Consider the following 27,378-nt stretch of genomic DNA (forward strand, 5'->3'; position numbering starts at 1 on the left):
AAAAAAAGAAAGAAGAAAAACAATAAATGATTTAAGTGCAAGACTCTTTCTGGAGTCTTTATAATATTCCATTGATTCATTTGCCTATACTTATGGCAATAACACATTGTTGTTCTCTTTTTTAATTTATTTGTTGATTTCTGAAGAGAGGGGAGAAGGTGGGGGAGAAACAGGAAGCATCTGCTCATAGTAGTTGCTTCCTGTATGTGCCTTGACTTGGCAAGCCCAGGGATTCATACCAGTGACCTCAGTGTTCCAGGCTGATGCTTTATTCGCTGTGCCACCACAGGTCAGCAATATCACTTTGTGTTCATAATTGTAATCTTATAGTAAGATCTGAAAAAAGGAAGTGTAAACACTCTACCTTTGTTCTCTTTACTTAAGATCATTTTAGCTGTACTAAATCCTTTGTTGCTCCTTATAAATTTTTAGAATCAACTACTCAATGTCTATAAAAATATTTTGGGGTTTTTACTGCTTTTGGATGTTTAGGAAGATGTAAAATTTTAGTCTTTAATTTATAATCTTGCTATATTTCTTTATTTACTTGTTTATTTATTTTCATTTTCTTTTTTTTTTTAATTTTATTCATTTTTTTTTAGAGAGGAGAGAGACAGAGAGGGAGAGAGAGGAGAGAGAGACAGAGAGAGAGAAGGGGGGAGGAGCTGGAAGCATCAACTTCCATATGTGCCTTGACCAGGCAAGCCCAGGGTTTCGAACCGGCGACCTCAGCATTTCCAGGTTGACGCTTTATCCACTGCGCCACCACAGGTCAGGCTATTTTCATTTTCTTTATCACACTTCTGTCATTTTTAAGGTAGAAGCTTTATACTTTCATACATTTATTCCTAAGAGTTATCTTTAATATACTGTGAATTACATTTTTATTTATTTTTGTTCCAATATAGACATATAATTAACTTTGGACATCATTTTAAGTACCTTGTTAAATTTATATGTTATTTTATTTTTTGGTAAATGTCAGGTTTTCCATGTATATCATTATAACATCTAAAATAAAGCCATTTCATCACTTTCTTTACAACTGTTACGCTGTTTATTTTCACTATTTAATTTGCTGTACAACCAAAACAATACTGAGTAGAAATAAGGCATATCATGATCTTTGACTTGCTTTAAAACTCAGAGTATGCTTAATGTTAAATATAACTTTAGTGAGAAGTGTTCAGTAGATGCTTATCAGATTAACAAAGGTCCATCCCATTCATACTTTGCAGACAGTGTTTCTTATGAATGTAAAATTTCATCAAAGGATATTTTTTTGCACTTGCTGATATTATTATAAGACATTTCTATTTAGTTCTATGTAAATTCTTCCCAGCACTTTTTTCAAAAGAGAGATTAGTCTATGTACTAATTATTTATTTCAATTGTAAAATTTGAAAGCAATAACAGTATTTGGTGGTAAAATACTGGATTTTAAAAATTATTAAATTTTATTGATATAGGACCTGTGTATTATATTTATTCTTGAGAGTTATATAAATCATGTTTGTTTAGTTAAAAAAATAAAAAAAAGAAAGAGAATGAAGGAAAGAAAAGAGGGAAGAAGGAAGGAGAGAAGGAAAGAAGGAAGGAGGGAAAGAAAGAAGAAAGGAAGGAAGGGAGGGGGGAAAGAAGGAAAGGAAAAAATTCAGAATTTTTCTTTTGTTAACTAAAAGAACGGACAACTTCATTGGAACAAATTTAATCAGCCTTGACAGCAAGTCCCATGATTCAAGATGATTTAAATGGCCTGTGACAAAAGAATAGTTAACAGTCTGAAAAATGTCCATCCATTATCTTAAGTTAATGAGAGTCTATTGATTTAGGACCTGGTGTGACTCCCATAAGATGTCAGTGAGAAGTGAGCTGGAAAGTTTAGCATTATTCAGCACCAACAAAACACTCCAAGGTAAGTCTGTTAATAAGCTAAAAATTAAATCTTTGAACTAAATAGCTACAAAATGTCTGGAGAATCCAGAAAGTCAACTGCTTTAATATCTTTAATGATATTATAAAATAGTGAAAAATTCTAAAACTTGTCTTGTTTTATAATAAAGTTGTTCTGTTGAATTTAATTTAATTTTACCTAAGGATATCTTCCACAATGTTACTTCAGTGCTAGCTAGAAGACCATTGAATTTGACTGATAATTTATGGCTCTTTCTGAGGCTAGATTATTAGTAGGGTAATATATCAACTGGTTAAAGCATTAAATAGAACTTGCTGCCACATTCAGACATAATTCTGTCAAAGACGTTCACAGAATTATTCATGTATAACCTCTGATGCATAGCACTGACACTGAATTCAGTAGCTGCTACCTAAAGCTTTATGCTTCCCAGATCCCAAGAACTGAGTTCCATATTTTCACCACCTCCAAAAATTCAATGTGATCCAAGATAAGATCAGAGCAATAAAAAATTCCTTGCCATGCACTAGTCTCAGTTAGTTCTCTGTATGAAAAGGTGAAATATACTCTTCCATGATCAGAAAATACAGGTGTCACTCAAGTCACATAAAGACAACTAGAGTCAATGAGACACCAGACTGAAGATGGGCACTAAATGTGTGGCTGTGCATCCAGGTATGAGTACTTATACAAGGACCCATAATAGTGCTCAGTTAATAATGCAAATAAAAGTACATGCAGAATGACTGACTAGGCATTAAAAGTAAAAGCATATTAATAATTTTCTGTGAATAAACATTTTAAAGAACAAAAATGAAAATCTTCAATAGAAGAAAAAGCTACTTACACCAGAATAGAAAGGCTCACCAGACACGCATATCACATCCTGCTCTTGGATCATCAAAATATCTTTGGCTAGGTGCAGCCGGACTTTGAAAGGCTCCTGATTGCCATCCTGCAGCAAACAAATCCCTGTCTTTGTCTTAAGACAAAAAAGATAAAAAGCAAAACAGAGAAAATATACTTAGTTTTTAAATTATAATTATATGATTTACTTACAGTAAAACGTGACAAATAATATTTAAGAGCTAGGGAAAATTACTCTGATGAGTCTGAAACTTAATACTTAATGTGGATGCAGAGAAAGGATAACCATTTCATGTAAAGTAGTTACCAGATAATAGAGATTATGTCAGAAAATTCACATAAATATTCAGAGATTAAGGAGTACAGTTTATATAATTTATTTGAAAAGTAATAAAAACTTTGTTTAATAATTATTTAAATATAAAATTTTTGTAATAGCTTTCTTGAGTTACAATTTACATTCTGTACAATTCAAACCTTTAGATTGTACAATTTAATGGTTTCTGTTTTTTTTTTTTTCATATTAAAAGTCACACTGCCAGCCTTATAATCAATTGAGACCATTTTCATTACTCCAGCATGAAACTCATTACTATTTCCCCAGCCCCTTCTTCTTCTTCAGGCCTAGGGAGCCACTAATCTACTTTCTGTCTACCATAGAATTTTAAATCTGAAAACATACCTACTTAACATTTTCTTTAACCTCCACTATCTAATCATTTCTAGTCACCAGCACACACACAGACACATACAAACACACCTTGTACAGATGAGGGAATAAGGATACAGAGATGACGTGGACTGTCTAAATTAATAATTAAAAGCAGAGTTTGGTTTGAGACCCAAGAATCTTGCTTCTCAATCCACTGTTTTACTGTACACTTTTTTTGAGAATCTGTAATAGTTGGTGATGATTTCTAAACTTGTAAAACATAGATTTTTAAACCAGTAGCTTAGTAATCATTAAAGTCAATGACTTTTGTTACTTCTGAAGAATGTCAACATTAAAATATTTACCCAGATAAATAAGCAAATTCTCCCTACCAAGTGCAATTAATGTTTCCATTTGTTAGAGATATAAAATGAAATACTTTTGGGACAGTATCTCTAGGTTTTATTCTGCACCAAATCAAGGGGAACAATGACTACTTTGGCAATTATATTTTTACTAAATAATTTTTGAACTATTACTAATTTAGATAAGGGGATAAGCTCATAGAAATATATATTTTTAGTGTTTAACGAACACAAAATTTCATGCAAATAATACCAGGCTTTCTCAATAAATATAAATTTAATGGGGATTGCCAAATTTGTTTCTTTAAAAAAGTGTTTCATAATGTTGATAAGAATATGCTTTAGTGCCTGACCAGGTGGTGGCGCAGTGGATAGCGCATCAGATTGGGATGCGGAGGACCCAGGTTCTAGACCCCGAGGTCACCAGCTTGAGCGTGGGCTCATCTGGTTTGAGTAAAGCTCACCAGCTTGGACCCAAGGTCTCTGGCTTGAGCAAGGGGTTACGCAGTTTGCTGAAGGCCTACAGTCAAGGCACATATGTGAAAGCAATCAATGAACAACCAAGGTGTCTCAAAAAAACAAAATAGGTCCTGGCCGGTTGGCTCAGTGGTAGAGCGTCGGCCTGGCGTGCAGGAGTCCCGGGTTTGATTCCCGGCCAGGGCACACAGGAGAGGCACCTATCTGCTTCTCCACCCCTCCCCTCTCCTTCCTCTCTGTCTCTCTCTTCCCCTCCTGCAGCCGAGGCTCCATTGGAGCAAAAGATGGCCCAGGCGCTGGGGATGGCTTCTTGGCCTCTGCCCCAGGCACTAGAGAGGCTCTGGTTTGGACAGAGCAATGCCCTGGATGGGCAGAGCATCGCCCCCTGGTGTGCGTGCGGGGTGGATCCCGGTCAGGTGCATGCGGGAGTCTCTCTGACTGCCTCCCCGTTTCCAGCTTCAGAAAAATACAAAAAAAAAATTAAAAAACAAAACAAAACTGATGATTGATGCTTCTCATCTCTCTCCATTCCTGTCTGTCTCTATCTATCCCTCTCTCAGACTCTCTTTCTGTCTATGTAGAAAAAAAATATGCTTTAAAGAAAGCAGCCTCCAAAGATAATGTTTTTTTATAAACTGCTTTATGCTATGTGTTAATACATACTATTATACACTCTAGTACTATAATATTGCTCTATAATTATTTTGTAAAGGATATGGTATAATTTAAGAAAAAACAATCTTTTTCAAGAGCAAGGATGAAGTTCTTTCCTCTTCTGTGAGACAGGTACACATCAGGAAATCACTAAACTGTATCAATTTTTCTAAAGTATAACTCCAGTGGATATGTTCACAGGATAAAAGTATTTCAGTTAGAGCAAATTACATTTTTCTTAATATAGAATATAAGTTTCTATGTTTCGCATGGAAAAGTTTCTCATGCTTACAATGTCATCTTGAGCAGAAGCCAACATCAGGACCTTCTGAGGTGGCATGGGGAAGAGATGGGTATGAGACAATATCAATGCCAAGTGAACATAATTGAACACATTTGTTGATTTTTCAATGTACATTACAATCAGGCCATTTCCTAAAGGAATGCAGTGGAAGAAATAGCACTCACAAATAATGCTCTGTTTCAACTTGAGGATGAAAAGAACTTCTCCCTGAGAGTCTAAAAATATATTATTGGAACACATTAAAGAGATATATAAAAGATCACCCAGGAAAAGTTTGAGGAACTAAAATAGTTATGAGGCTTCTCTCATCACATTCTTGATGTAGTCAAAACTCCATTCACTCAACATTTAAATAATGTTTAAAATGTCCCTTAATTATTAGAGAGTTACTTGGAAAACAAAATTCAGACTTTAAGTTTATGTTTCAGTCACAAGAGATTGACAGAATAAGGCATTTTTTTGAAAGAATAATATATATGTAGATATATATTTATATATTGATACACAAAATACATTTAATATATATCAATAAGTAGCTGTTTGAAGAAAACAATAAAGAGATAATAAAGTTAACAACAAATTTATGTTAAAATAAATTCTTTGGCCCTGGCTAGTTAGCTCAGTCAGTTAAGAGCGTCATCCCGGGAAATGGCGCCGTGAGCAGCGCGTCCGACAGATCTCCCCAAAATCTCAACAAATTTATCAACTAGAAACAGAAAAATTTATCCTCGGAGCATTCCGGAGTTCCACACACACACTGAAAGCAAAAGGACTGTTGCTGAGGAGAGAGCACACCTGTGGTGAGTCAACAACCCACACGTGCAGCTGCCCGTCCACACTCGGGGACCGCAGCCTGGGCACTGGCAGCCACCCCAGCATACCCTGAGAAACCGCGTGCGCGCACCCCGTGCCGCGGTCCCCGACCACTGGCGTGCGGAGAAACCCCGCGCGCACCCGTGCCGCGGTCCCCATCCACTGGCGTGCGGAAAAACCGCACGCGCGTCCCGTGCCGCAGTCCCCGGCCACTGGCGTGCCAAGAAACCGCACGCGCACGCACGCGCCCCGGGTGGAGCGCCAAGGCTGTCTTTCTTAGTCAGGAGATTCTCTCCGTGGGCGGGGCACCTCACCCAGCCATTCAAGCTAACAATCAAGCGCTGGGGGGAGGGGCGCGCAGCCAGCCTGAAATACTTTCTGGAGCACAGCTGCGGATCCAATCAAGGAAATTAGCTTAACCCACGAAATCTACGCACCCGCGGGGCTCTAATTGATAAGATCTCTCCCAGTTCAGCGATCCAAAACAAGAGGCGTGATATTTTTCAGTGCCTTTCGCTAAAGGGGCGGGGGCAACTTCTGATTGACAGAGCCTCCATATTCAGGGATATACCTAACAAGAGGGACTTGGCAGATATTAAGATCCATAAAGCAAACAGCGACTAGTGCTTCTTCTTCCCAGCCAAAACAGGCTACCAAGTGTGGAAAACCTGGGTTGAGTGGTCCAACTTAATGATAGGCGCTGAACAGTCACATTGACAACAATTGACTCCCAGCCCCACCTGATTATGCTGGAGGCTCTGACTACTAGAGCCTTACCCAGAGCCTTGCACTGAGTGAGGATAGAGTGGGGACTTCCCAGCTCTTTGAGCCTCTTACTCCCCAGTCAGTAGCAGTGGCAGCCTCATAGCTGGATCACCAGGCTGCTAATTCAGGAAGGGGAGACTAGGAAAGAGACTCCAGGAAAGCAAACTCTCTCATTGTTGGACTTTGCAAACGCCAACAAGCCTTGACTACCAGCGAGACTAAAGCCAATTATATGACATTGCCATAGAATCCCATCAACTGCAAATTCCTACCTAAGAGTGACACAGGGGCAGAACCTGGGGTACAGAGTCACCGACCAGGAAGAGGGGGAGAAAAGAAAAAAGGAAGAAGTTAACCTCTCAAAATCAAGAAAAATCCACAGACTTTATAACTTGTTCCACTAATTCTTTGTTGTTGTTGTTTCTTTCTTCTATCTTATTGCCTTTATTATTATTTCTATTTCTTCCACCTCGGTCCTTTTACTCTCTGCCCATCTTATGCTACGCTTTTCTTGAACTACACTACCCATGAGTGTTACATTTTATTTCTTTTCTTCATCCTAACTCTCCTTTAGGGTTACACTCCAAAACCCTTAACTCTCACTCTCTCCCTTTTTGTTTTTTTTTGTTGTTCCTTTCCTTTTATTCTTCCTTCGTTTCTCTCTTACTCTTATTTTTTCCTTTCTATTCATTTCTTCTTTTCTCTTTTTACTTTTCCTCCCATTTAAGCCTCAATCACGAACAAATTATTTAATTTGGGACTCAAGTTTTTGTGGGTTTTTATTTTGTTATTGTTCTTTTTTTTTTCTTCTTCTGCTTTTGTTCCTGGTTTTCCTCTATTTGTTTGTTTTTGTGGCATTTTGGGCACTTTTTACATTGCTTTTTAACTCACTAGCATTCCTCCCAACCCAAAGTCTCCATTGTATTTAGTCTTCGCTCCACTTAATACAACAGATTTTTACTTATTATTTTTATTTTTCTTTTTTTCTTTTTTAATTATTGTTTTTTCTCTCCTTTTTTCTATTTCCCTCTCATCCCTCTCATTATATCTCTTAGTCGACCATCACTTACAAGCAAATCATTTTATGCTTGTCTAAGATTTTCTCCCCCCCCCCTTTTTTTTTTGTATTTAGTAGGTCCCTACCCCCTTTATTTGCCCCTTGAACTCTTCACCCCAAATTAGGCCCTCCATTATAGGCAGTTTTTGTTCCATTTAGCATAATATAATTCACAGGTCATCACGATATTTCCCTAAGGAGGTGAGAGGGGGGGAAGAGAAGAAAGAAAAAAGGGAAATAATAAATTATTACTTTTTGTTGTTGTTGTTGTTTTTTATGGAGTGTTTTCCTTTTTTCTTTTTTTTTTTCTTTATATTTATTTTTTTATTAATTCCAATTAACACTATCATCAAGACCACCTTCAGATGCCAATAAGAAAAAGGAAATCGAACATTATGGATACAAAAGACAGAGAGGTAACACAAATAGATGTGGAAAAATCTATGGAGAAAAGATTTAACATATTGGAAGCCTTGGAGCCAAATGACAGAGAATTTAAAATAGAAATCTTAAAAATACTCAGAGATATACAAGAAAACACAGAAAGGCAATTTAGGGAAATCAGAAAACAACTCAACGATCACAAAGAATATATTACCAAGGAAATTGAAACTATAAAAACAAATCAAACAGAAATGAAAAACTCAATTCAAGAGCTGAAAAACGAGGTAACAAGCTTAGCTAATAGAACAGCCCAGATAGAAGACAGGATCAGTGAAATAGAAGACAAGCAACTTGAGGCACAACAGAGAGAAGAAGAAAGAGACTCAAAAATAATAAAAAACGAGAAAGCCCTACAGGAATTGTCTGACTCCATCAGAAAGAATAACATAAGAATAATAGGTATATCAGAGGGAGAAGAGAAAGAAAATGGAATGGAGAATATACTCAAACAAATAATAGATGAGAACTTCCCAAGCCTGTGGAAAGAACTAAAGCCTCAAATTCAAGAAGCAAACAGAACACCGAGTTTTCTTAACCCCAACAAACCCACTCCAAGGCACATCATAATGAAGATGACACAAACCAATGACAAAGAAAAAATTCTCAAGGCAGCCAGGGAAAAGAAGAATACAACATATAAAGGAAGGCCTATTAGATTATCATCAGATTTCTCAGCAGAAACTCTAAAAGCTAGAAGAGAGTGGACCCCAATATTTAAAGCCCTGAAAGAGAGGAACTTTCAGCCAAGAATACTATACCCATCAAAGCTATCCTTCAAGTATGAAGGAGATATAAAAATATTCACAAATACAGAAAAGATGAGAGAATTTATCATCAGAAAGCCCCCACTTCAGGAAATACTAAAGGGGGTTTTCCAACCAGATTCAAAGAACAAAAGAAAACATAACCACAAGTAACAGCTCCACCAAGAAAACAATAAAACCAAACTTAAACTGTGACAACAAAAGAAAAAAAAAAGGGGAGAAAGGATGAAGATTAGCAAAGGACGATGAAGTGCAGAAATACTCACAAGAAAGGATACTACAATGAATATGGTAAGTACCCTTTTCATTACTTAATGGTAACCACCCTAGAAAAAACCACCACAAAAACACTTGACTTAAAAAAGGTAGCAACAGAGGAAAGAAGTATGGAATACAAACAAACAAAAACAAACAATAGAAAAACAAAAGAGAAGAATCAAACAAGATACAAAACTAACAGAAAGCAATTTATAAAATGGCAATAGGGAACCCACAAGTGTCAATAATTACACTAAATGTAAATGGATTAAACTTACCAATAAAAAGACACAGAGTAGCAGAATGGATTAAAAAAGAAAATCCAACTATATGCTGCCTACAAGAAACTCATCTAAGCAACAAGGATAAAAACAAATTCAAAGTGAAAGGCTGGAAAACAATACTCCAAGCAAACAACACTCAAAAAAAAAGCAGGTGTAGCAATACTCATATCTAATAATGCTGACTACAAGACAGAAAAAGTACTCAGAGACAAAAATGGTCATTTCATAATGATTAAGGGGACACTGAATCAAGAAGACATAACAATCCTTAATATATATGCACCAAACCAAGGAGCACCAAAATATATAAGACAGCTACTTATTGACCTTAAAACAAAAACTGACAAAAATACAATCATACTTGGAGACCTCAATACACCGCTGACGGCTCTAGATCGGTCATCCAAACAGAGAATCAATAAAGATATAGTGGCCTTAAATGAAATACTAGAACAACTGGATATGATAGACATCTACAGGACACTTCATCCCAAAGCGACAGAGTATACATTTTTCTCTAGTGTAAATGGAACATTCTCAAGAATTGACCATATGTTGGGCCACAAAGACAATATCAGCAAATTTAAAAAAATTGAAATTGTACCAAGCATATTTTCTGATCATAAAGCCTTGAAACTAGAATTCAACTGTAAAAAAAAGGGGGAAAACCCCACAAAATTGTGGAAATTAAACAACATACTTCTAAAAAATGAATGGGTCAAAGAAGAAATAAGTGCAGAGATCAAAAGATATATACAGACAAATGAAAATGAAAATACGACATATCAGAATCTCTGGGATGCAGCAAAAGCAGTAATAAGAGGAAAGTTCATATCACTTCAGGCCTATATGAACAAGCAAGAGAGAGCCGAAGTAAACCACTTAACTTCACACCTTAAGGAACTAGAAAAAGAAGAACAAAGACAACCCAAAACCAGCCGAAGAAAGGAGATAATAAAAATCAGAGCAGAAATAAACGAAATAGAGAACAGAAAAACTATAGAAAAAAATCAATAAAACAAGGAGCTGGTTCTTTGAAAAGATCAACAAAATCGACAAACCCTTGGCAAGACTCACCAAGGAAAAAAGACACAGGACTCAAATAAATAAAATCCAAAATGAAAAAGGAGAGATCACCACAGACATCATAGATATACAAAGAATTATTGTAGAATACTATGAAAACCTATATGCCACCAAATACAACAATCTAGAAGAAATGGATAAATTCCTGGAACAATACAACCTTCCTAGACTGAGTCAAGAAGAAGCAGAAAGCCTAAACAGACCAATCAGCAGGGAGGAAATAGAAAAAACTATTAAAAACCTCCCCAAAAATAAAAGTCCAGGCCCAGACGGTTATACTAGTGAATTCTATCAAACATTCAAAGAAGACTTGGTTCCTATTCTACTCAAAGTCTTCCAAAAAATTGAAGAAGAAGCAATACTTCCAAACACATTTTATGAGGCCAACATAACCCTCATACCAAAACCTGGCAAGGACGGCACAAAGAAAGAAAACTACAGACCAATATCTCTAATGAATACAGATGCTAAAATACTAAACAAAATACTGGCAAATCGAATACAACAACATATTAAAAAAATAATACATCATGATCAAGTGGGATTCATCCCAGAATCTCAAGGATGGTTCAACATACGTAAAACAGTTAACGTAATACACCATATCAACAAAACAAAGAACAAAAACCACATGATCTTATCAATAGATGCAGAAAAGGCTTTCGATAAAATACAACACAATTTTATGTTTAAGACTCTCAACAAAATGGGTATAGAAGGAAAATATCTCAACATAATAAAGGCCATATATGATAAACCATCAGCCAACATCATATTAAATGGCGTAAAACTGAGGACTTTCCACCTTAAATCAGGAACACGACAGGGGTGTCCACTCTCTCCACTCTTATTTAACGTGGTGCTAGAAGTTCTGGCCAGAGCAATCAGACAAGACAAAGAAATAAAAGGCATCCATATCGGAAAAGAAGAAGTAAAGGTATCACTTTTTGCTGATGATATGATCCTATACATTGAAAACCCAAAGGACTCCACAAAAAGATTACTAGAAACAATAAACCAATACAGTAAGGTCGCAGGATACAAAATTAACATACAGAAGTCCATAGCCTTTCTATATGCCAACAATGAAATATTAGAAAATGAACTAAAAAAAATAATCCCCTTCACGATTGCAACAAAAAAAATAAAATACCTAGGAATAAACATAACAAAGAACGTAAAGGACCTATATAAAGAAAACTACAAGGCATTGCTAAGAGAAATAGAAAAAGACACAATGAGATGGAAAAATATTCCTTGTTCTTGGATAGGAAGAATAAATATAATTAAAATGGCCATATTACCCAAAGTAATATATAAATTTAATGCAATTCCCATCAAAATTCCTATGACATTTTTTAAAGAAATGGAACAAAAAATCATCAGATTTATATGGAACTATAAAAAACCCCAAATAGCCAAAGCAATCCTAAGGAAAAAGAATGAAGCTGGGGACATTACAATACCTGACTTTAAACTATATTATAGGGCCACAATAATCAAAACTGCATGGTATTGGCAGAAAAATAGACACTCAGACCAATGGAACAGAATAGAAAGCCCAGAAATAAAACCACATATATATAGTCAAATAATCTTTTATAAAGGGGCCAACAACACAAAATGGAGAAAAGAAAGCCTCTTCAACAAATGGTGTTGGGAGAACTGGAAAGCCACATGCAAAAGAATGAAACTCGACTACAGCCTGTCCCCGTGTACTAAAATTAATTCAAAATGGATCAAAGACCTAAATATAAGATCTGAAACAATAAAGTACATAGAAGAAGACATAGGTACTAAACTCATGGATCTGGGTTTTAAAGAACATTTTATGAACTTGACTCCAATGGCAAGAGAAGTGAAGGCAAAGATAAATGAATGGGACTACATCAGAATAAAAAGTTTCTGCTCAGCAAGAGAAACTGATATCAAAATAAACAGACAGCCAACTAAATGGGAACTGATATTTTCAAACGACAGCTCAGATAAGGGCCTAATATCCAAAATTTACAAAGAACTCATAAAACTCAACAACAAACAAACAAACAATCCAATAAAAAAATGGGAAGAGGACATGAACAGACACTTCTCCCAGGAAGAAATACAAATGGCCAACAGATATATGAAAAGATGCTCAGCTTCATTAGTTATTAGAGAAATGCAGATCAAGACTACAATGAGATACCACCTCACCCCTGTTAGATTAGCTATTATCAACAAGACGGGTAATAACAAATGTTGGAGAGGCTGTGGAGAAAAAGGAACCCTCATACACTGTTGGTGGGAATGTAAAGTAGTACAACCACTATGGAGGAAAGTATGTTGGTTCCTCAAAAAACTGCAAATAGAACTACCTTATGACCCAGCAATCCCTCTACTGGGTATATACCCCAAAACCTCAGAATCATTGATACGTAAAGACACATGTAGCCCCATGTTCATAGCAGCACTGTTCACAGTGGCCAAGACATGGAAACAACCAAAAAGCCCTTCAATAGAAGATTGGATAAAGAAGATGTGGCACATATACACTATGGAATACTACTCAGCCATAAGAAATGATGACATTAGATCATTTATAGCAAAATGGTGGGATCTTGATAACATTATACGGAGTGAAATAAGTAAATCAGAAAAAAACAAGAACTACATGATTCCATACATTGGTGGAACATAAAAACAAGACTAAGAGACATGGACAAGAGTGTGGTGGTTACCAGGGGTGGGGGGAGGGAGGATGCAGGAGGGAGGGAGGGAGAAGGGAAGGGGGAGGGGGAGGGGCACAGAGAAAACTAGATAGAGGGTGACAGAGGACAATCTGACTCTGGGCGAGGGGTATGCAACATAATTTAATGAGAAGATAACCTAGACATGTTTTCTTTGAATATATGTACCCTGAATTATTAATGTCATCCCATTAACATTAATAAAAATTTATTAAAAAAAAAAAAAAAAAAAAAAAAAAAAAAAAGAGCGTCATCCCAAAACAGCAAGGTTTCAGGTTCAATACCGTCAAGGTACACATGGGAAGCAATCAAAAAATGCACAACTGAGTGGAACAAAAAAATGCTTGCCTTCCCCTTCTCTTCTCTCTCTTTTTCCCTGTTTCTTTCCAAAAATGAATAAAAATTAAGCTCTGGCCAAACAGATGGGTTGTTTGGAGTGATGTCCCAGCATAAAGAGGTTGCTGCTTCAATTCCCCAGTCAGGGCTCAATACAGGAGCAGTTCGATGTTTCTGTCTCTCTCTCTCCCTGCCTCTCTCTCTCTCTCTCTCTCTTTCTCTCTCTCTCTCTCAAAAATAAAAAAATTAAAAATAAATAAAACTCTTCAGGGGTTAAAACATTACTTACATATAGTCTATCATGACATTTCAGTTGTGTACAAGAAAATACATTTAAAATCCCACATACACCCATCAACTTTGCAAATATTGTGTAACATGAACACAATCAAACATGAATTAGACAAGTCTCTGAACTCAGAATATTTTTACTTACAAAATAATATGCTTATATAAATAAGATACAATGTGATATCTGATCAGGGAGCAGCATAGAGAGAGGAATTAAATGTTCTTGAGGGGTGGCGATGTTAATGAGGCTTTGGAAATAGAAAAATGTGTGATTTGTTTTAAAACTTAAATGATAATCAGAGGCAGAAAGGTTATTTTAAGAAGAAAAAGAAGAAAAAATACGGAAGCATGACAATACTTTGTTCATCTGATGCAAGAAGACGGAAACACATGAATGCATCCCTGATGATGATCCTTTGTGATTCATGCTAGGAAAGGAGATAAGGCAAGACCCTTGTGGGATGTGCCAGACTGCAGGGGGCAGGAACCTTTTTGGCTGAGAGAGCCATGAACGCTACATATTTTAAAATGTAATTTTGTGAGATCCATGTAATGACCCGTGTACATTACGCATTATCCAATAAAAATTTGGTGTTGTTCCAGAGGACAGCTGTGATTGGCTCCAGCCACCCACAACCATGAACACGAGTGGTAGGAAATGAATGGATTGTAATACATGAGAATGTTTTATATTTTTAATGTTATTATTTTTTTTAATTAAAGATTTGTCTGCGAGCCAGATGCAGCCATCAAAAGAGCCACATGTGGCTCGCGAGCCATAGGTTCTCGACCCCTGTGCCAGAGGTTTGAAAGTAATGAAGATGCCTCAGAGAAATTATAATAGTGAAATAATATATTCCAATGTATGTTTTATAAATACATTTCTTATAGCAGAGTAGAAGATGGATAAGAATTTGTAAAAATAAAACATGGTTGTTGTTGATAGACACATAACCTTGAGCCGGAAATGTTAGGGATGGTTAGTGATGGCATTAAATTCAGAGCTACTATAGTAATCAAAGAAAATGGATAAAATCCATTTCAGGGCCCTCTCCTGGTTAAGCGAAGTTGCTATTGTACTGGCATCATTCATTGCTAATGAAATGTGGTCACATATTTATTTGTTTAATATCCACTTATATAAAGCTTACTGTGTGTCCTGAAATATTCATTTATTTGACTCTCCTAATAACCCAGTGCAACTTGTCTAATAGATTCAACAGGGAGAACAAAGCAAAAATAAGTGGAAGTCAAGATTTGAACCGTAATTGTTAAACACTCTCTTTTTTCTCAAGAAGATATTTGAAGGATGCCTCCCACAGTCCTACTGTTTACAGTCATATGGATATTGGTGTCTTTCATCAAGTAGCATTTTGCTCACTAAGAATCTTTTATGGTATTGAGTGAAAAGAGTACTCAGTAGGACATCCTTTTTACTAGCTGTTCACCACATATCAAAATAATGACCACTAGAGGGGAAAGAAAATGAGTAAAAAACCACTCTAGACCTGACAGTTGATTTTGCCATCGAATGCTTCCTACTAAGGGAGAATAGAATACTGGCTGAGGTTAGCTCTATAGACATTCATGCTGCTAGTTTGCTTCAGGAATAAAAATGAGAGACAGGACAGTGACAGCCATCACTAGTCCAGCACAACCTAAAACAGCCGGCCACATGTCTATGGACCCAGATTGTTTAAAAATAAAAAAAAATGAATAAGTAATGATTACCTCTCATTTTACTATAAATTTGAGATCTGTACTAATTTTTTCTTTCTGTATTAAAATAACAATGATTTGTTTTGACTATGTATATATTGTATAAGAGTTAAACATGTATGTTATATATTATGTACAATTTATTATGTAAACCTTAAAACATGCACAAACTTGAGATTTTAAAAGGTGATTCATAAAAATTATAGAAATTTAAATGTTGTTCTCTTGTTCCTGACGAATGAGCCTACATTGCAGTTGGATTTTACAAAATTCACACTGGGGATTATTTGATTAAAGGACTATTAAAAGGTATTACCTCTTAATTACTTAAAAATCAATATTTTTAAAAATCTAGTCATTTACTTGTTTTCTTTAAATCAATAAAATGTTTTTTATAAATTTGCATGAGTTTACTCTGTTTTTAAAATAAAAATTACATTTAAACTTAGTAATTTATGCTTATCTTAATCTAGTACCTTTGAAACTTTAAAAAGTAAACTATCATTCATTTTGTAAGTAAAACTTAGGTCTCTTTTGGTTTTCTGGAAATTCTTAAAATCTATGTTCTTTTAACTTGAAATGCAGAATTCGTAATATCAGATATAAGAAACTATAAACTACAAGAAACTAGGTGGAGGTCCTAATATGCACTGCAAATATTCTTGCATCTATCCTTAGTATTTCTATATTTTGGTAGATAAATATAATTTAATTTGTTATGTAAACCTATAACTTTAAGTGATATGTGATTTCTTGTGCTGTACCACATCGTAACAGTAGTGCACCAAATGCCAATTCAAGCAAGGTTCAAACTGTATTTTATCTTTTCCTTTCCCTTCTAGAATTACCTTTGACCATGGCCTTCTTTGCTAAAGTTTAGCCATTTTCAGTTACAAGACTTGATTCTCCTTGAAACCTTTGGAGACTACTCCATCTGAAAATGTGCCCTTAACTCAGGGTTTTCACTGAATAAATATATCTGCCTAACAATCAGTATTGTATTTAGGCATCACATGTAGTAACTTCAAACTTCAATTATATTTAGTTCTATACCACAATTTTTAATTTCATCTTATATATTGTTATTTCGAGAAAATAAGTTATTACTATTTTTTATTAAGGATTAATTATCTATAGGACCTGAAATAGTATTTTATCTATAATAAGATTTTATTCAATATCTGTTGATTGAATAATAGTCACCAATTTCTTTATTTTATGAGGAATTCAATTATGTGTGTGCCTGCATTATTAAATTATTAAATATATGTTATAAAGAAAAATGTATTTTCATAAACAACTGAGAAACAGATTATATTTTAAGTAATATAGATATGAAAAAGAAACAGAGGAAAACCCAGATAGCACACTGGATATTAAATAGTTATTTATTTATTTATAATTTATAGAGAGGCAGGGAAAGAGAGACAGAGAGACAGAAAGATCAAGCCGTTCCTGTATGTGCCCTGACCCAGGATCCAACTGGCAATCTCTGCTTCGGGGTGACACTCTAACCAACTGAAGTATCCGGCCAGGGCTTAACACAATTGTTTTGATGATACTTTTCAAAGCAGATCAATTAATAATTGTGCGAGATTGTACATATGCTTTTCTTTTAAATTTTAGATTTTTTTTTCATTTGTCCTAATTGTATTTTCTATCTTCATTTTTTGTATCTTATCAGACTTCTAAATTTCAATTCTTAAAAGAATTGCACGATTTTCTTTTTGAGAGGAGACCTTCTTTAAACAATACATAAACCTCTCTTTTCAAATGATCTGTATTCAAAAATTAAGGTATTTTAAATTGAACTTTCTTTACAAATAAGAGATTTTCTGACATCAGCACTTTAATATTCTATCTAGATCTGATGAACATGGATATCATATTTTTATCTTTAATGGCTTCTTAACAATAAAAAACAGTTTTATTTCATATATCTTTAGTTATGATATAATTTCCAACAATGTAGTACTTTAGACTCCAAGCTACAAATTATAATTTAACTTTTAACTAATTCTTTATATGGCACTCAGCACTACATAAAACCTTTCAGTTTCCTCATTTGCAAATGACAGAGTTAAGCTAAATTATCTTTCTAAACCCTGTCCACTTAAACATTCTGAGACTAAATTTCAGACAAACTCTTTTACTTGGGCTATCTTCAGGGCAATTTGCTCATTTTCTGAGAAGCTTATAGCTCCATATTCCTGCCAATCCAGCCAGTATGTGGAAGACATGGATACTGCTGCTGAGCAGTTCTGAGACACTTCTACTCCATAGTGGGAACAGTCTAAAATGGTAGAGAAGCTGCATGTGTCTTTACGTATCAATGTTTCTGAGTTTTGGGGGTATATTGCAGCATTGTTCACAGTGGTCAGGACATGGAAACAACCAAAAAGCCTGTCAATAGATGACTGGATAAAGAAGATGTGGCACATATACACTATGAAATACTACTCAGTCATAAGAAATGATGACATCGGATCATTTACAGCAAAATGGTGAGATCTTGATAACATTATACGAAGTGAAATAAGTAAATCAGAAAAAACCAGGAACTGCATTATTCCATACGTAGGTGGGACATAAAAGTGAGACTAAGAGACATTGATAAGAGTGTGGTGGTTACGGGGGGAGGGGGGAGAGGGAGAGGGAAAGGGGGAGGAGGAGGGGCACAAAGAAAACCAGATAGAAGGTGACAGAGGACAATCTGACTTTGGGTGATGGATATGCAACATAATTGAACGACAAGATAACCTGGATATATTATCTTTGAATATATGTATCCTGATTTATTGATGTCACCCCATTAAAAAAATAAAATTATTAAAAAAATAAATAAATAAAAATAAAAAGTAGAAGAAAAAAAATAAAAAAATAAAATGGTAGAGAAGCTCAAAGGGCTCACTGCAAGAGAACAAGAAACTACTACCACAGAAGCAAGGGTAAGATGGTTAGAGCAGTACTAACATTGTAAAATGTCACCCAAACCTTAAATAGAATTTAAAATATATTCCAAATCAATAAATCAAATGTTTTATTAAAAAAAAGAGGTCTGGGAAATCAATCTTATCAAAATCAAGCTTCTGAAGTCCAAGGTAAACCATTTGTTAAAATAGTGTTTGGCCATTATCTAATCTCTAACCCATGAATCTCATGTGATTCATTTGTGTCTTACACAAATATCTGTTCACTTTCAATAACTTCTTTACCCAAATCATAAGATAACACCCTGATGAAAATAATATCCTTAAATACATTCAAAATTAAGAGCATGATACTGTGCATTTAAAACTAAAAGTAGAACAGTATTAATTTTTTCTTCTAAATTTAACCTTCTAAAATATGAATTCACATTAAAAATATTTTAATAAATTATACATTCTGATCTTAGTGTTGAAGAGAGGTTTGTGAACAAATAACTATAATGTAAGAAGCATAAGTATTAAAAATGTAAAAGTTATTTATTAATTTTCTGAAATAACATGTTTTAAACTATGAACAAACTGTGACAAATTTCTTTTTTTGTGTATGACAGAGACAGAGAAAGGGACAGATAGGGACAGAGAGACAGGAAGGGAGAGAGATGAGAAGCATCAATTCTTTGTGCAGCACCTTAGTTGTTCATTTATTGCTTTCTCATATGTGCCTTGACCCGGGGGGGGGCGCTACAGTAGACCAAGTGACCCCTCACTCAAGCCAGCAACCTTGGGCTTAAGCTGGTGAGCCTCCCTCAAACCATATGAGCCCATGCTCAAGCCGGCGACCTCAGGATTTTGAACCTGGGTCCTCCACGCCCCAGCCCTACGCTCTATTCACTCTGCCACCGCCTAGTCAGACACAAATTTCTTTAAAAGAAGATATTTTGCAAGATTTTTAACATATGACATTTCATTAAAAGAAAAAAAATCTTCACAAATGTTAATAACTAGAGGTTTTGTTGGTTTGATTAACTCTATCATAGGTAATCTACTTACTGTTTTTTTCTTGGGTTATTTATACACAATAAAATATTTCAAACTTTTAAACAAATGTATGAAATATTTTAACCTATGAATGTTGGAATTTTGCCTAAAGAATGAAAAGAAAATGTCCTTGTTTAGTAAAAAAGATAACCATTCTTCCTAAAATAGAATAAATTCCCTGGGGACCCAAGCTTATGCTCTTTTTACTGCATACTTGATTGATCTTTAATATCCTTGAAAGAGCAATGTATCACTAACCCATACTGAAGTGAGATAACAGTTCTACAGAGAATCTGAATTGTTATGTATTCATACTTTATATTGAAATTTAATAAATTATATTCAAATACTTATATTAAAATTATAAAATGCTTAGAATTTTAGTGTTGAAAAGGATCTTAGACATTCTCTATTTATAACTACTTTTGTGAAAATAATTACTTCTAACACTTCTTTTGCCTGAAATCATGCAGTGCATAGCTTATGGAGAAAGACCATTTATTTAATAAAGCCAAACATGAACCTGTTTTCTTAAAGGAAGAGTGAATATCCAAGGTTTCCCCAAACAGCCTTTGGCTTCCTATTTTTGCAGAAACATTTTCTACTCTGAAAATAAAATAAACCTGTCACCCATTCCTCCACCAAAAGCTTGTACCACTTATATCAAGGAAGGTCAATTTTTTTCTGTTTATAAAACTTGAAAAGCACAAAGCCATTTAACCTACCTCCTCACAGGCAGTCCTGAAATCCATGTGCTATTATAGCACTGCAAAAGATTTTGTCTGTAAAGAGAGAAATGGTAAACCGTTCAGCACAGCATTGAGACTAGGAGAAGAAAATGCTAACAAAATGAAATAAATTATTAAGTAGATATGGCCAAACTATGTGTGTGATCACCTATATAGAACAAGAACTCTCAGTGTATAATGAAGAGAGAATTAAGAATTGAAAAAGTCTGAATTCCTGCTTTTGTGAAATACAAACACACTGCCATGGTTCAGTGTGATGGAAAATGTACATTTTGGTGCCCCACTCCACTCAGCATTCAGGCATGATCTACAGATGCTTAACCTATTCCTTCAAGTGTTGATTCATTGCCAACATTCATTTTAAAATCTTAGTTAGCAACTGGGAATAAAACTTCAAAAGGAGTAATTAAAAGTTGACTTTCATGTGGTTATCTCTTGAAAAAAGGGTGACTAATCTTCTTCTTAATTAAAAAGTTACATGCATGAGTAATTCTCTCTGGAACTTAAAATTTTATTCACAAACAGTATGATTTGAGGAAGTAATCTATCAGGATGAATAATATTAAAATAATATTAAGATACTTAAAGTATAAAATATATACTTCAGTTTTATTTTATGGTCACTATAGTACCTAAATGGTGACATGAAGTTAAATGTATAAAATACATTTAAAGATTTTTTAAAATGTTGTTAGAGAGTTAAAATCATGTAATAAAATTAATAAAACTAAGAGTTATTATAGAAAATTAACATTCTGATACTACAAAAATGCAAAGCCAAACTATGTATAATAACTTAGGTAAATTATACTTCAAAGTAAAATGTGTGGAAAATTCCAAAAAAGAAGACTTTGTACTCCTAAAAAGTTATTCTTCCACATAGACTTTGCAACAGTAAACCATTTTGTCTTTCTTTATCACTTTCTGTTGTATAATATTAATGAGTAAGTATGTGTGGGTGAGATAGAGTAAGATGATCATTCATACCGTCACTGAAATATTATTTTTTTAAAGAATAGAGATTGATCATTTATCAATAGTAAAAGAATTCTCATTGATTAAATTTTAGCTTTGAAACTAAAACAGGGAAAGCAAAATTAGACAATTATAGATAAATTCATGCATATAGTCTAAAAACCATACAACTTCTTAACCTCAGAAATGCATCATTTAGTATGAGGATGACAAAAATTATAAGAATGCACCTCTCAGGCAGTGGTGCATTGCATAGAGCATCAGACTTGGACGCAGAGGACCCAGGTTTGAAACCCCGAGGTGGCCAGCTTGAGCGACGGCTCATCTGGCTTCAGCCGGCTCACCAGCTTGAGTGCAGGGTCGCTGGCTTGAACAAAGTGTCACTTGCCCTGCTGTAGCTCCCCACCCCATATCAAGGCATAATCAGTGAACAACTAAGGTGCCCCAGAGAAGAACTGATGCTTCTCATAACTCTCCCTTTCTGTCTATCTGTCCCTATCTGTTCCTCTCTCGGACTCCCTCTCTGTGTTTCAGTAAAAAAAAAAAAAAAAAAAAAGAAAAAAGAAAAAAAGGATATATCTTTATGATAAAACACATATAAAACATATTGAAGTGGAGGACTAAGTAGATAGCAGTATAAAATACAATAAAAAGCATTGGTACAAAACATTTTGAATTTAAATTAATTAATTTTCAGAATGCTTATTTAGTACTTATCATATTTTAGAAATGATTTTGTTATATAACACATTATTGTGTCCTACATTTTCAAGTATCTTCAATGTGAGAGATCTTCAATAATAAACCTAGAAACAAATCTGTCCTTTAAAAATATTTTGTTTTTGTATAAATTTTTTTAAATTTATTGTGTTTACATAGATTCTAGTGTTGCCTCGGTTGCATCCCCCTCCCCATATTACCCTCAACATCTTCCTTTCCCCCTCTCAAAAGCTCCCTTTCCCCTTCCCCTCAGGTTTAATTCCACTCCTCAGTTCACACTGTTCCTTGGATTACTCCGAAAAGAGTGAGGTCATCTGATATATTTTTTTTCTCTGCCTGGCTTATTTCACTTACCATAATAGTTTCCAGATCCATCCATGTTCTTGCAGAAGGTAATATTTCCGTCTTTTTCATGGCTTCATAGTATTCCATTGTATATATATTATATATATTTACCATTGATTTTTAATCCACTTATCCACTGACGGACACTTGGGCTGTTTCAAGAACTTCACTATTGTGAACAATGCTACCATAAACATGGGGGTGCATTTCTCCTTTTGAATCAGTGATATGGTGTTCTTGGTATATATTCCTAAAAGTGGGAGAGCTGGATCAAAAGGCAGTTCCATTTTTAATTTTTTGAAAAATCTTCATACTGTTTTCCACAGTGGCTGCACCAGTCTGCATTCCCATCAGCAGTGCAGGAGGGTTCCCCTTTCTCCACATCCATGTTGAGCACCTATCCTGTGTTATTTTGTTAATGAGTGTCATTCTGACTGGTGTGAGGCGGTATCTAATTGTGGTTTTAATTTGCATTTTTCTAATGATTAGTGATGTTGAAATTTTTTCATCTGTCTATTGGCCATCAGTATGTCTTCTTTAGAGAAGTGTGTATTCATTTCTTTTGCCCATTTTTTGATTGGATTGTTTTCCTTCCTGGTGTTGAGTTTTAGAAGTTCTTTATAAATTTTGGTTATTAACCCCTTATCAATAGTATTGTTAAATATATTCGCCCATTGTGTAGTTTGTCCTTTTATTCTGTTCTTATTGTCTTTAGCTGTACAAAGGCTTTTTAGTTTGATATAGTCCCATTTGTTTATTCTGTCTTTTATTTCACTTGCCTGTGGAGATAAATCAGCAAATATATTGCTGCAAGAGATGTCAGGGAGCATACTGCCTATGTTTCCTTCCAAGATGCTTATAGTTTCATGGCTTACATTTAAGTCTTTTATTGATTTTGAGTTTATTTTTGTGACTGGTGAAGTTGGTGGTTTAGTTTCATTTTTTTGCAGGTAGCTGTCCAATTTTCCCAGCACCATTTGTAAGAGACTGTCTTTACTCCATTGTATGCTCTTACATCCTTTGTCAAATAACAATTGTCCATAAAGTTGTGGATATATTTCTGGGTTCTCTGTTCTGTTCCATTAATCTATATGTCTGTTCTTATACCAGTACCAAGCTATTTTGAGTACAATGACCTTGTAGTATAACTTGATATCAGGAAGTGTGATACCTCCCACTTCATTCTTTTTTTTCAAGATTGCTGAGGCTGTTTGTGTTCTCTTTTGGTTCCATATAAATTTTTGGAATATTTGTTCTATATCTTTGAAGTATGTCATTGGTATTTTCATTAGCATTGCATTGAATTTTAAATTGCTTTGGGTAGTATAGACATTTTGATAATGTTTATTCTCCTAATCATGAACACGGTATATGCTTCCACTTGTTTGTAACTTCCATGATTTCTTTTATTGATGTTTTGTAATTTTCCACGTACAAGTCTTTAATCTCCCTGGTTAAATTTACTCCTAGTTACTTTATATTTTTTGTTGCAATAGTGAAGAGGATTGTTTCCTTAATTTCTGTTTCTGACAGTTCATTGTTGGTGTATAAAATGCCTCTGGTTTCTGTGTATTAATTTTAAACCCTGCCACCTTGCTAGATTCATTTATCAGGTCTAGTAGTTTTTTTTTACTGAAACTTTAGGGTTTTATACATACAGTATCATATCATCTGCAAATAATGATAATTTTACTTCTTTCTTTCCAATTTGGATGCTTTTTATTTCTTCTTCTTGTCTGATTGCTGTAGCTAGGACTTCCAGGACTATGTTGAATAAGAGTGGTGAAAGGGGGCACTTCTGCCTTGTTCCTGATCTTAGGGGGAATGCTTTTCATTTTTGCCCATTAATTATGATGTTGGCTGGGGTTTTTTCATAGATGGCCTTTATCATGTTGAGGTATGTGCCCTGTATTCCCACTTTGCTGAGAGTTTTGATCATGAATGGGTGCTAGATTATATCAAATGCTTTTTCTGCATCTATTGAAATTATCATGTGGTTTTTCTCCTTCCTTTTGTTTATGTGATTAATCATATAAACAAGGATATACAAATATTGTACTATCCTTGCCTCCCCAGAATAATTCCAACCTGATCATGATGTATGATTTTTTTTATGTATTGCTGGATCTGGTTTGCTAATATTTTGTTGAAAATTTTAGCATCTAAATTCATCAGGAAAATTGGTCTATAATTTTCTTTCTTTGTGTTGTCTTTGCCTGGTTTTGGAATCAGAATTATGCTCACCTCATAAAAGGAGTTTGGAAGTCTTCCTTCCTCTTGAATGTTTTTGAAATAGTTTGAGAAGGATAAGAATTAGTTCTTCTTTGAATCTTTGGTAGAATTCACCTGTGAAGCCATCTGGCCCAGGACTTTTGTTTGTTGGGAGTGTTCTGATATCTGTTTCAATCTCATTTGTTGTAATCGGTCTGTTTAAATTTTCTGATTCTTCCAGATTAATTTTTGAAAGATTATATGTTTTAAGGAAGTGTCCATTTCACCTAGGTTGTTTAATTTTTTGGCATACAGTTCTTCATAGTATTTTCTTACAATATTTTGTATTTCTGTTGTGTCAGTTGTTTTTTCTCCACTCTCATTTCTAATTTTATTTAAATCCTTTCTCTTTTTTCCTTGGTGAGTTTAGTTAAAGGTTCATCACTCTTGTTTACCCCTTCAAAGAACCAACTCTTGGTTTCATTGATCCCCTGAATTGTTTCTTTAGCCTCTATGTCATTTCTTTCTGCTCTGATCTTTATTATTTCCTTCCTTTTACTAGCTCTGGGCTTTACTTGCTGTTCTTTTTCTAGTTCTTTTAGATGCAGGGTTAGGTTGTTTATTTGAGCTTCTTTTAGCTTTTTAAGGTATTCTTGTAGTGCTATGAACTTCCCTCTCAGTACTGCTTTTGCTGTGTCCCATAAATTTTGAGTTGTTTTATGCTCATTATCATTTGTTTCTAGGAATTTTAAAATTTCTTCTTTGATCTCTTTGTTAATCCATTTGTTATTTAATATCATGCTATTTAGTTTCCATGTGTTTAAGTATTTTTCAGTTTTTCTGTTGTGGTTGATTTCTAGTTTCATGCAATTGTGATCAGAGAAAATGCTTGATATAGTTTCAATCTACTTAAATTTGTTGAGACTGCTTTTGTGCCCTAACATGTGGTCTATCCTAGAGAATGTACCATGAGCACTTGTAAAGAATGTATATTCTACTGCAATGGGTGAAACGTTCTGAAGATATCTATTAAATGGAGTTGATCTGGTGTGTCCTTTAAGTCTGCTGTTTCTTTGTTAATTTTCTTTCTTGAGAATCTATCTAGTGATGTTAGTGGAGTATTGAAATCCCCTACTATTATAGTATTGATGTTGATCTCGCCCTTTATATCCATCAAAGTCTGCTTTATATATTTAGGTGCTCCTATATTAGGTGTGTAGATATTTATAATGGTTATATCTTCCTGTTGGATTACTCCCTTTATCATTATGTAGTGCCCATCTTTATCTCTTACTATAGCCTTTGTTTTAAAGTCCATATTGTCTGATATAAGTATTGCTATCCAGCTTTTTTTTCATTTCCATTTGCATGAAATATTTTTTCATCCTTTTACCTTTAGTCTATGTGTATCTTTTGTTTTGAGATGTGTGTCTTGTAGACAGCATATGTATGGGTCCTGTTTTCTTATCCATGCAGCAACCCAATGTCTTTTCATTGGATCATTTAATCCATTTACATTTAAGGTTATTATTGATATTTAGTTGTTTATTGCCTTGTATTCTTTAATGCTATCTTCCTTTTTTACTATATTATTTTCCCCTTTGATCTGTTTACAACAGGCCCCTTAACATTTCTTGCATTATTGGTTTGCTTTTAATGAATTCCTTGAGGTTTTGTTTTTCTTTTTGTTTGTTTTTTTTTGTCTGGGAAGCTTTTTATTTCTCCTTCAATTTTAAATGATTGTGCTGCTGGTTAAAGTAGTCTTGGTTGTAGACTTTTGATCTGCATTACTTTGAATATTTCTTGCCATTCTCTCTGGCCTCAAGTGTTTCTGTTGAGAAGTTGGATGTCATCCTTATGGGGATTCCTTTGTAGATAATAGCCATTTTTTTTCTCTAGCAGCTTTTAATATTTTCTATTTATCTGTTAGCTTTGGTATTTTAATTATGATGTGTCTTGGTGTGGATTTCTTTGGGTTTTTCTGTAATGGAATTCTCTGTGCTTCTTGAACTTGTGTTAGTTTTTTCTGCATTAATTTAGGGAAGTATTCAGCTAAGATTTGATTGAACAAGGTTTCTATCCCTTGTTCTTTCTCTTCTTCTTCAGGAACCCTGTGATGCTGATGTTATTTCTCTTCATGTTGTCACAGAGCTCTCTTGAGTTTCCTCAGACTTTTTGAGTCTCTCTCTTTATTTTATTTTTTTGCTGCTATGCTTCCATGCCTTTGTTTATCTTGTCCTCTAAGTCACTGAGTCGATTCTCAGCTTCATCCATCCTGCTTTTAATTCCTTCCATTGGGATCTTCATTTCTTATATTGTATTTCTCATTTCTGACTGATTCTTTTTTTATTTCAATGTCCTTTTTAATATTTGCTATCTCTTTATTTAGGTGCTCACTCTGTCCATCTATTGTTGTTCTAAGATCTTTAAGCATCCTAACAATCATTATTTTAAACTCGGCATCAGGTAATTTGGTTATATCTGACTCATTCAGGTCCTTTTCTGGGGATTTCTCTTGATTCATTTGGGTTGCATTTTTCTGCTGTCTTATTCTGTTTGTGTATAAGAAGGGTGTGGCCACAGGAGTCCAATGTATGTGGTTTCTGTGTTCCCTAAGTGTGGTCTATCTGCAG

At 34.6% G+C, this 27,378-nt stretch overlaps 1 protein-coding gene across 4 annotated transcripts in view; it reads right to left on the bottom strand.

Annotated features, from left to right (window-relative positions):
- SNTG1 (syntrophin gamma 1) overlaps positions 1-27,378 on the bottom strand; it is a 587,020-nt gene that overhangs the window by 349,899 nt on the left and 209,743 nt on the right. For all 4 annotated transcript variants that reach the window (XM_066379071.1, XM_066379069.1, XM_066379070.1 and 1 more), the window contains 2 exons: positions 20,471-20,527; positions 2,763-2,897 (listed from right to left, as the gene is read on the bottom strand). In XM_066379071.1, the coding sequence (XP_066235168.1) occupies positions 2,763-2,897; positions 20,471-20,497 (162 nt within the window). In that variant the 5' untranslated portion in view covers positions 20,498-20,527. The remainder of the gene's footprint in view (positions 1-2,762; positions 2,898-20,470; positions 20,528-27,378) is intronic.

The sequence above is a fragment of the Saccopteryx leptura genome, chromosome 3 (genome assembly GCF_036850995.1).
Source record: "Saccopteryx leptura isolate mSacLep1 chromosome 3, mSacLep1_pri_phased_curated, whole genome shotgun sequence".
NCBI lineage: Eukaryota > Metazoa > Chordata > Mammalia > Chiroptera > Emballonuridae > Saccopteryx > Saccopteryx leptura.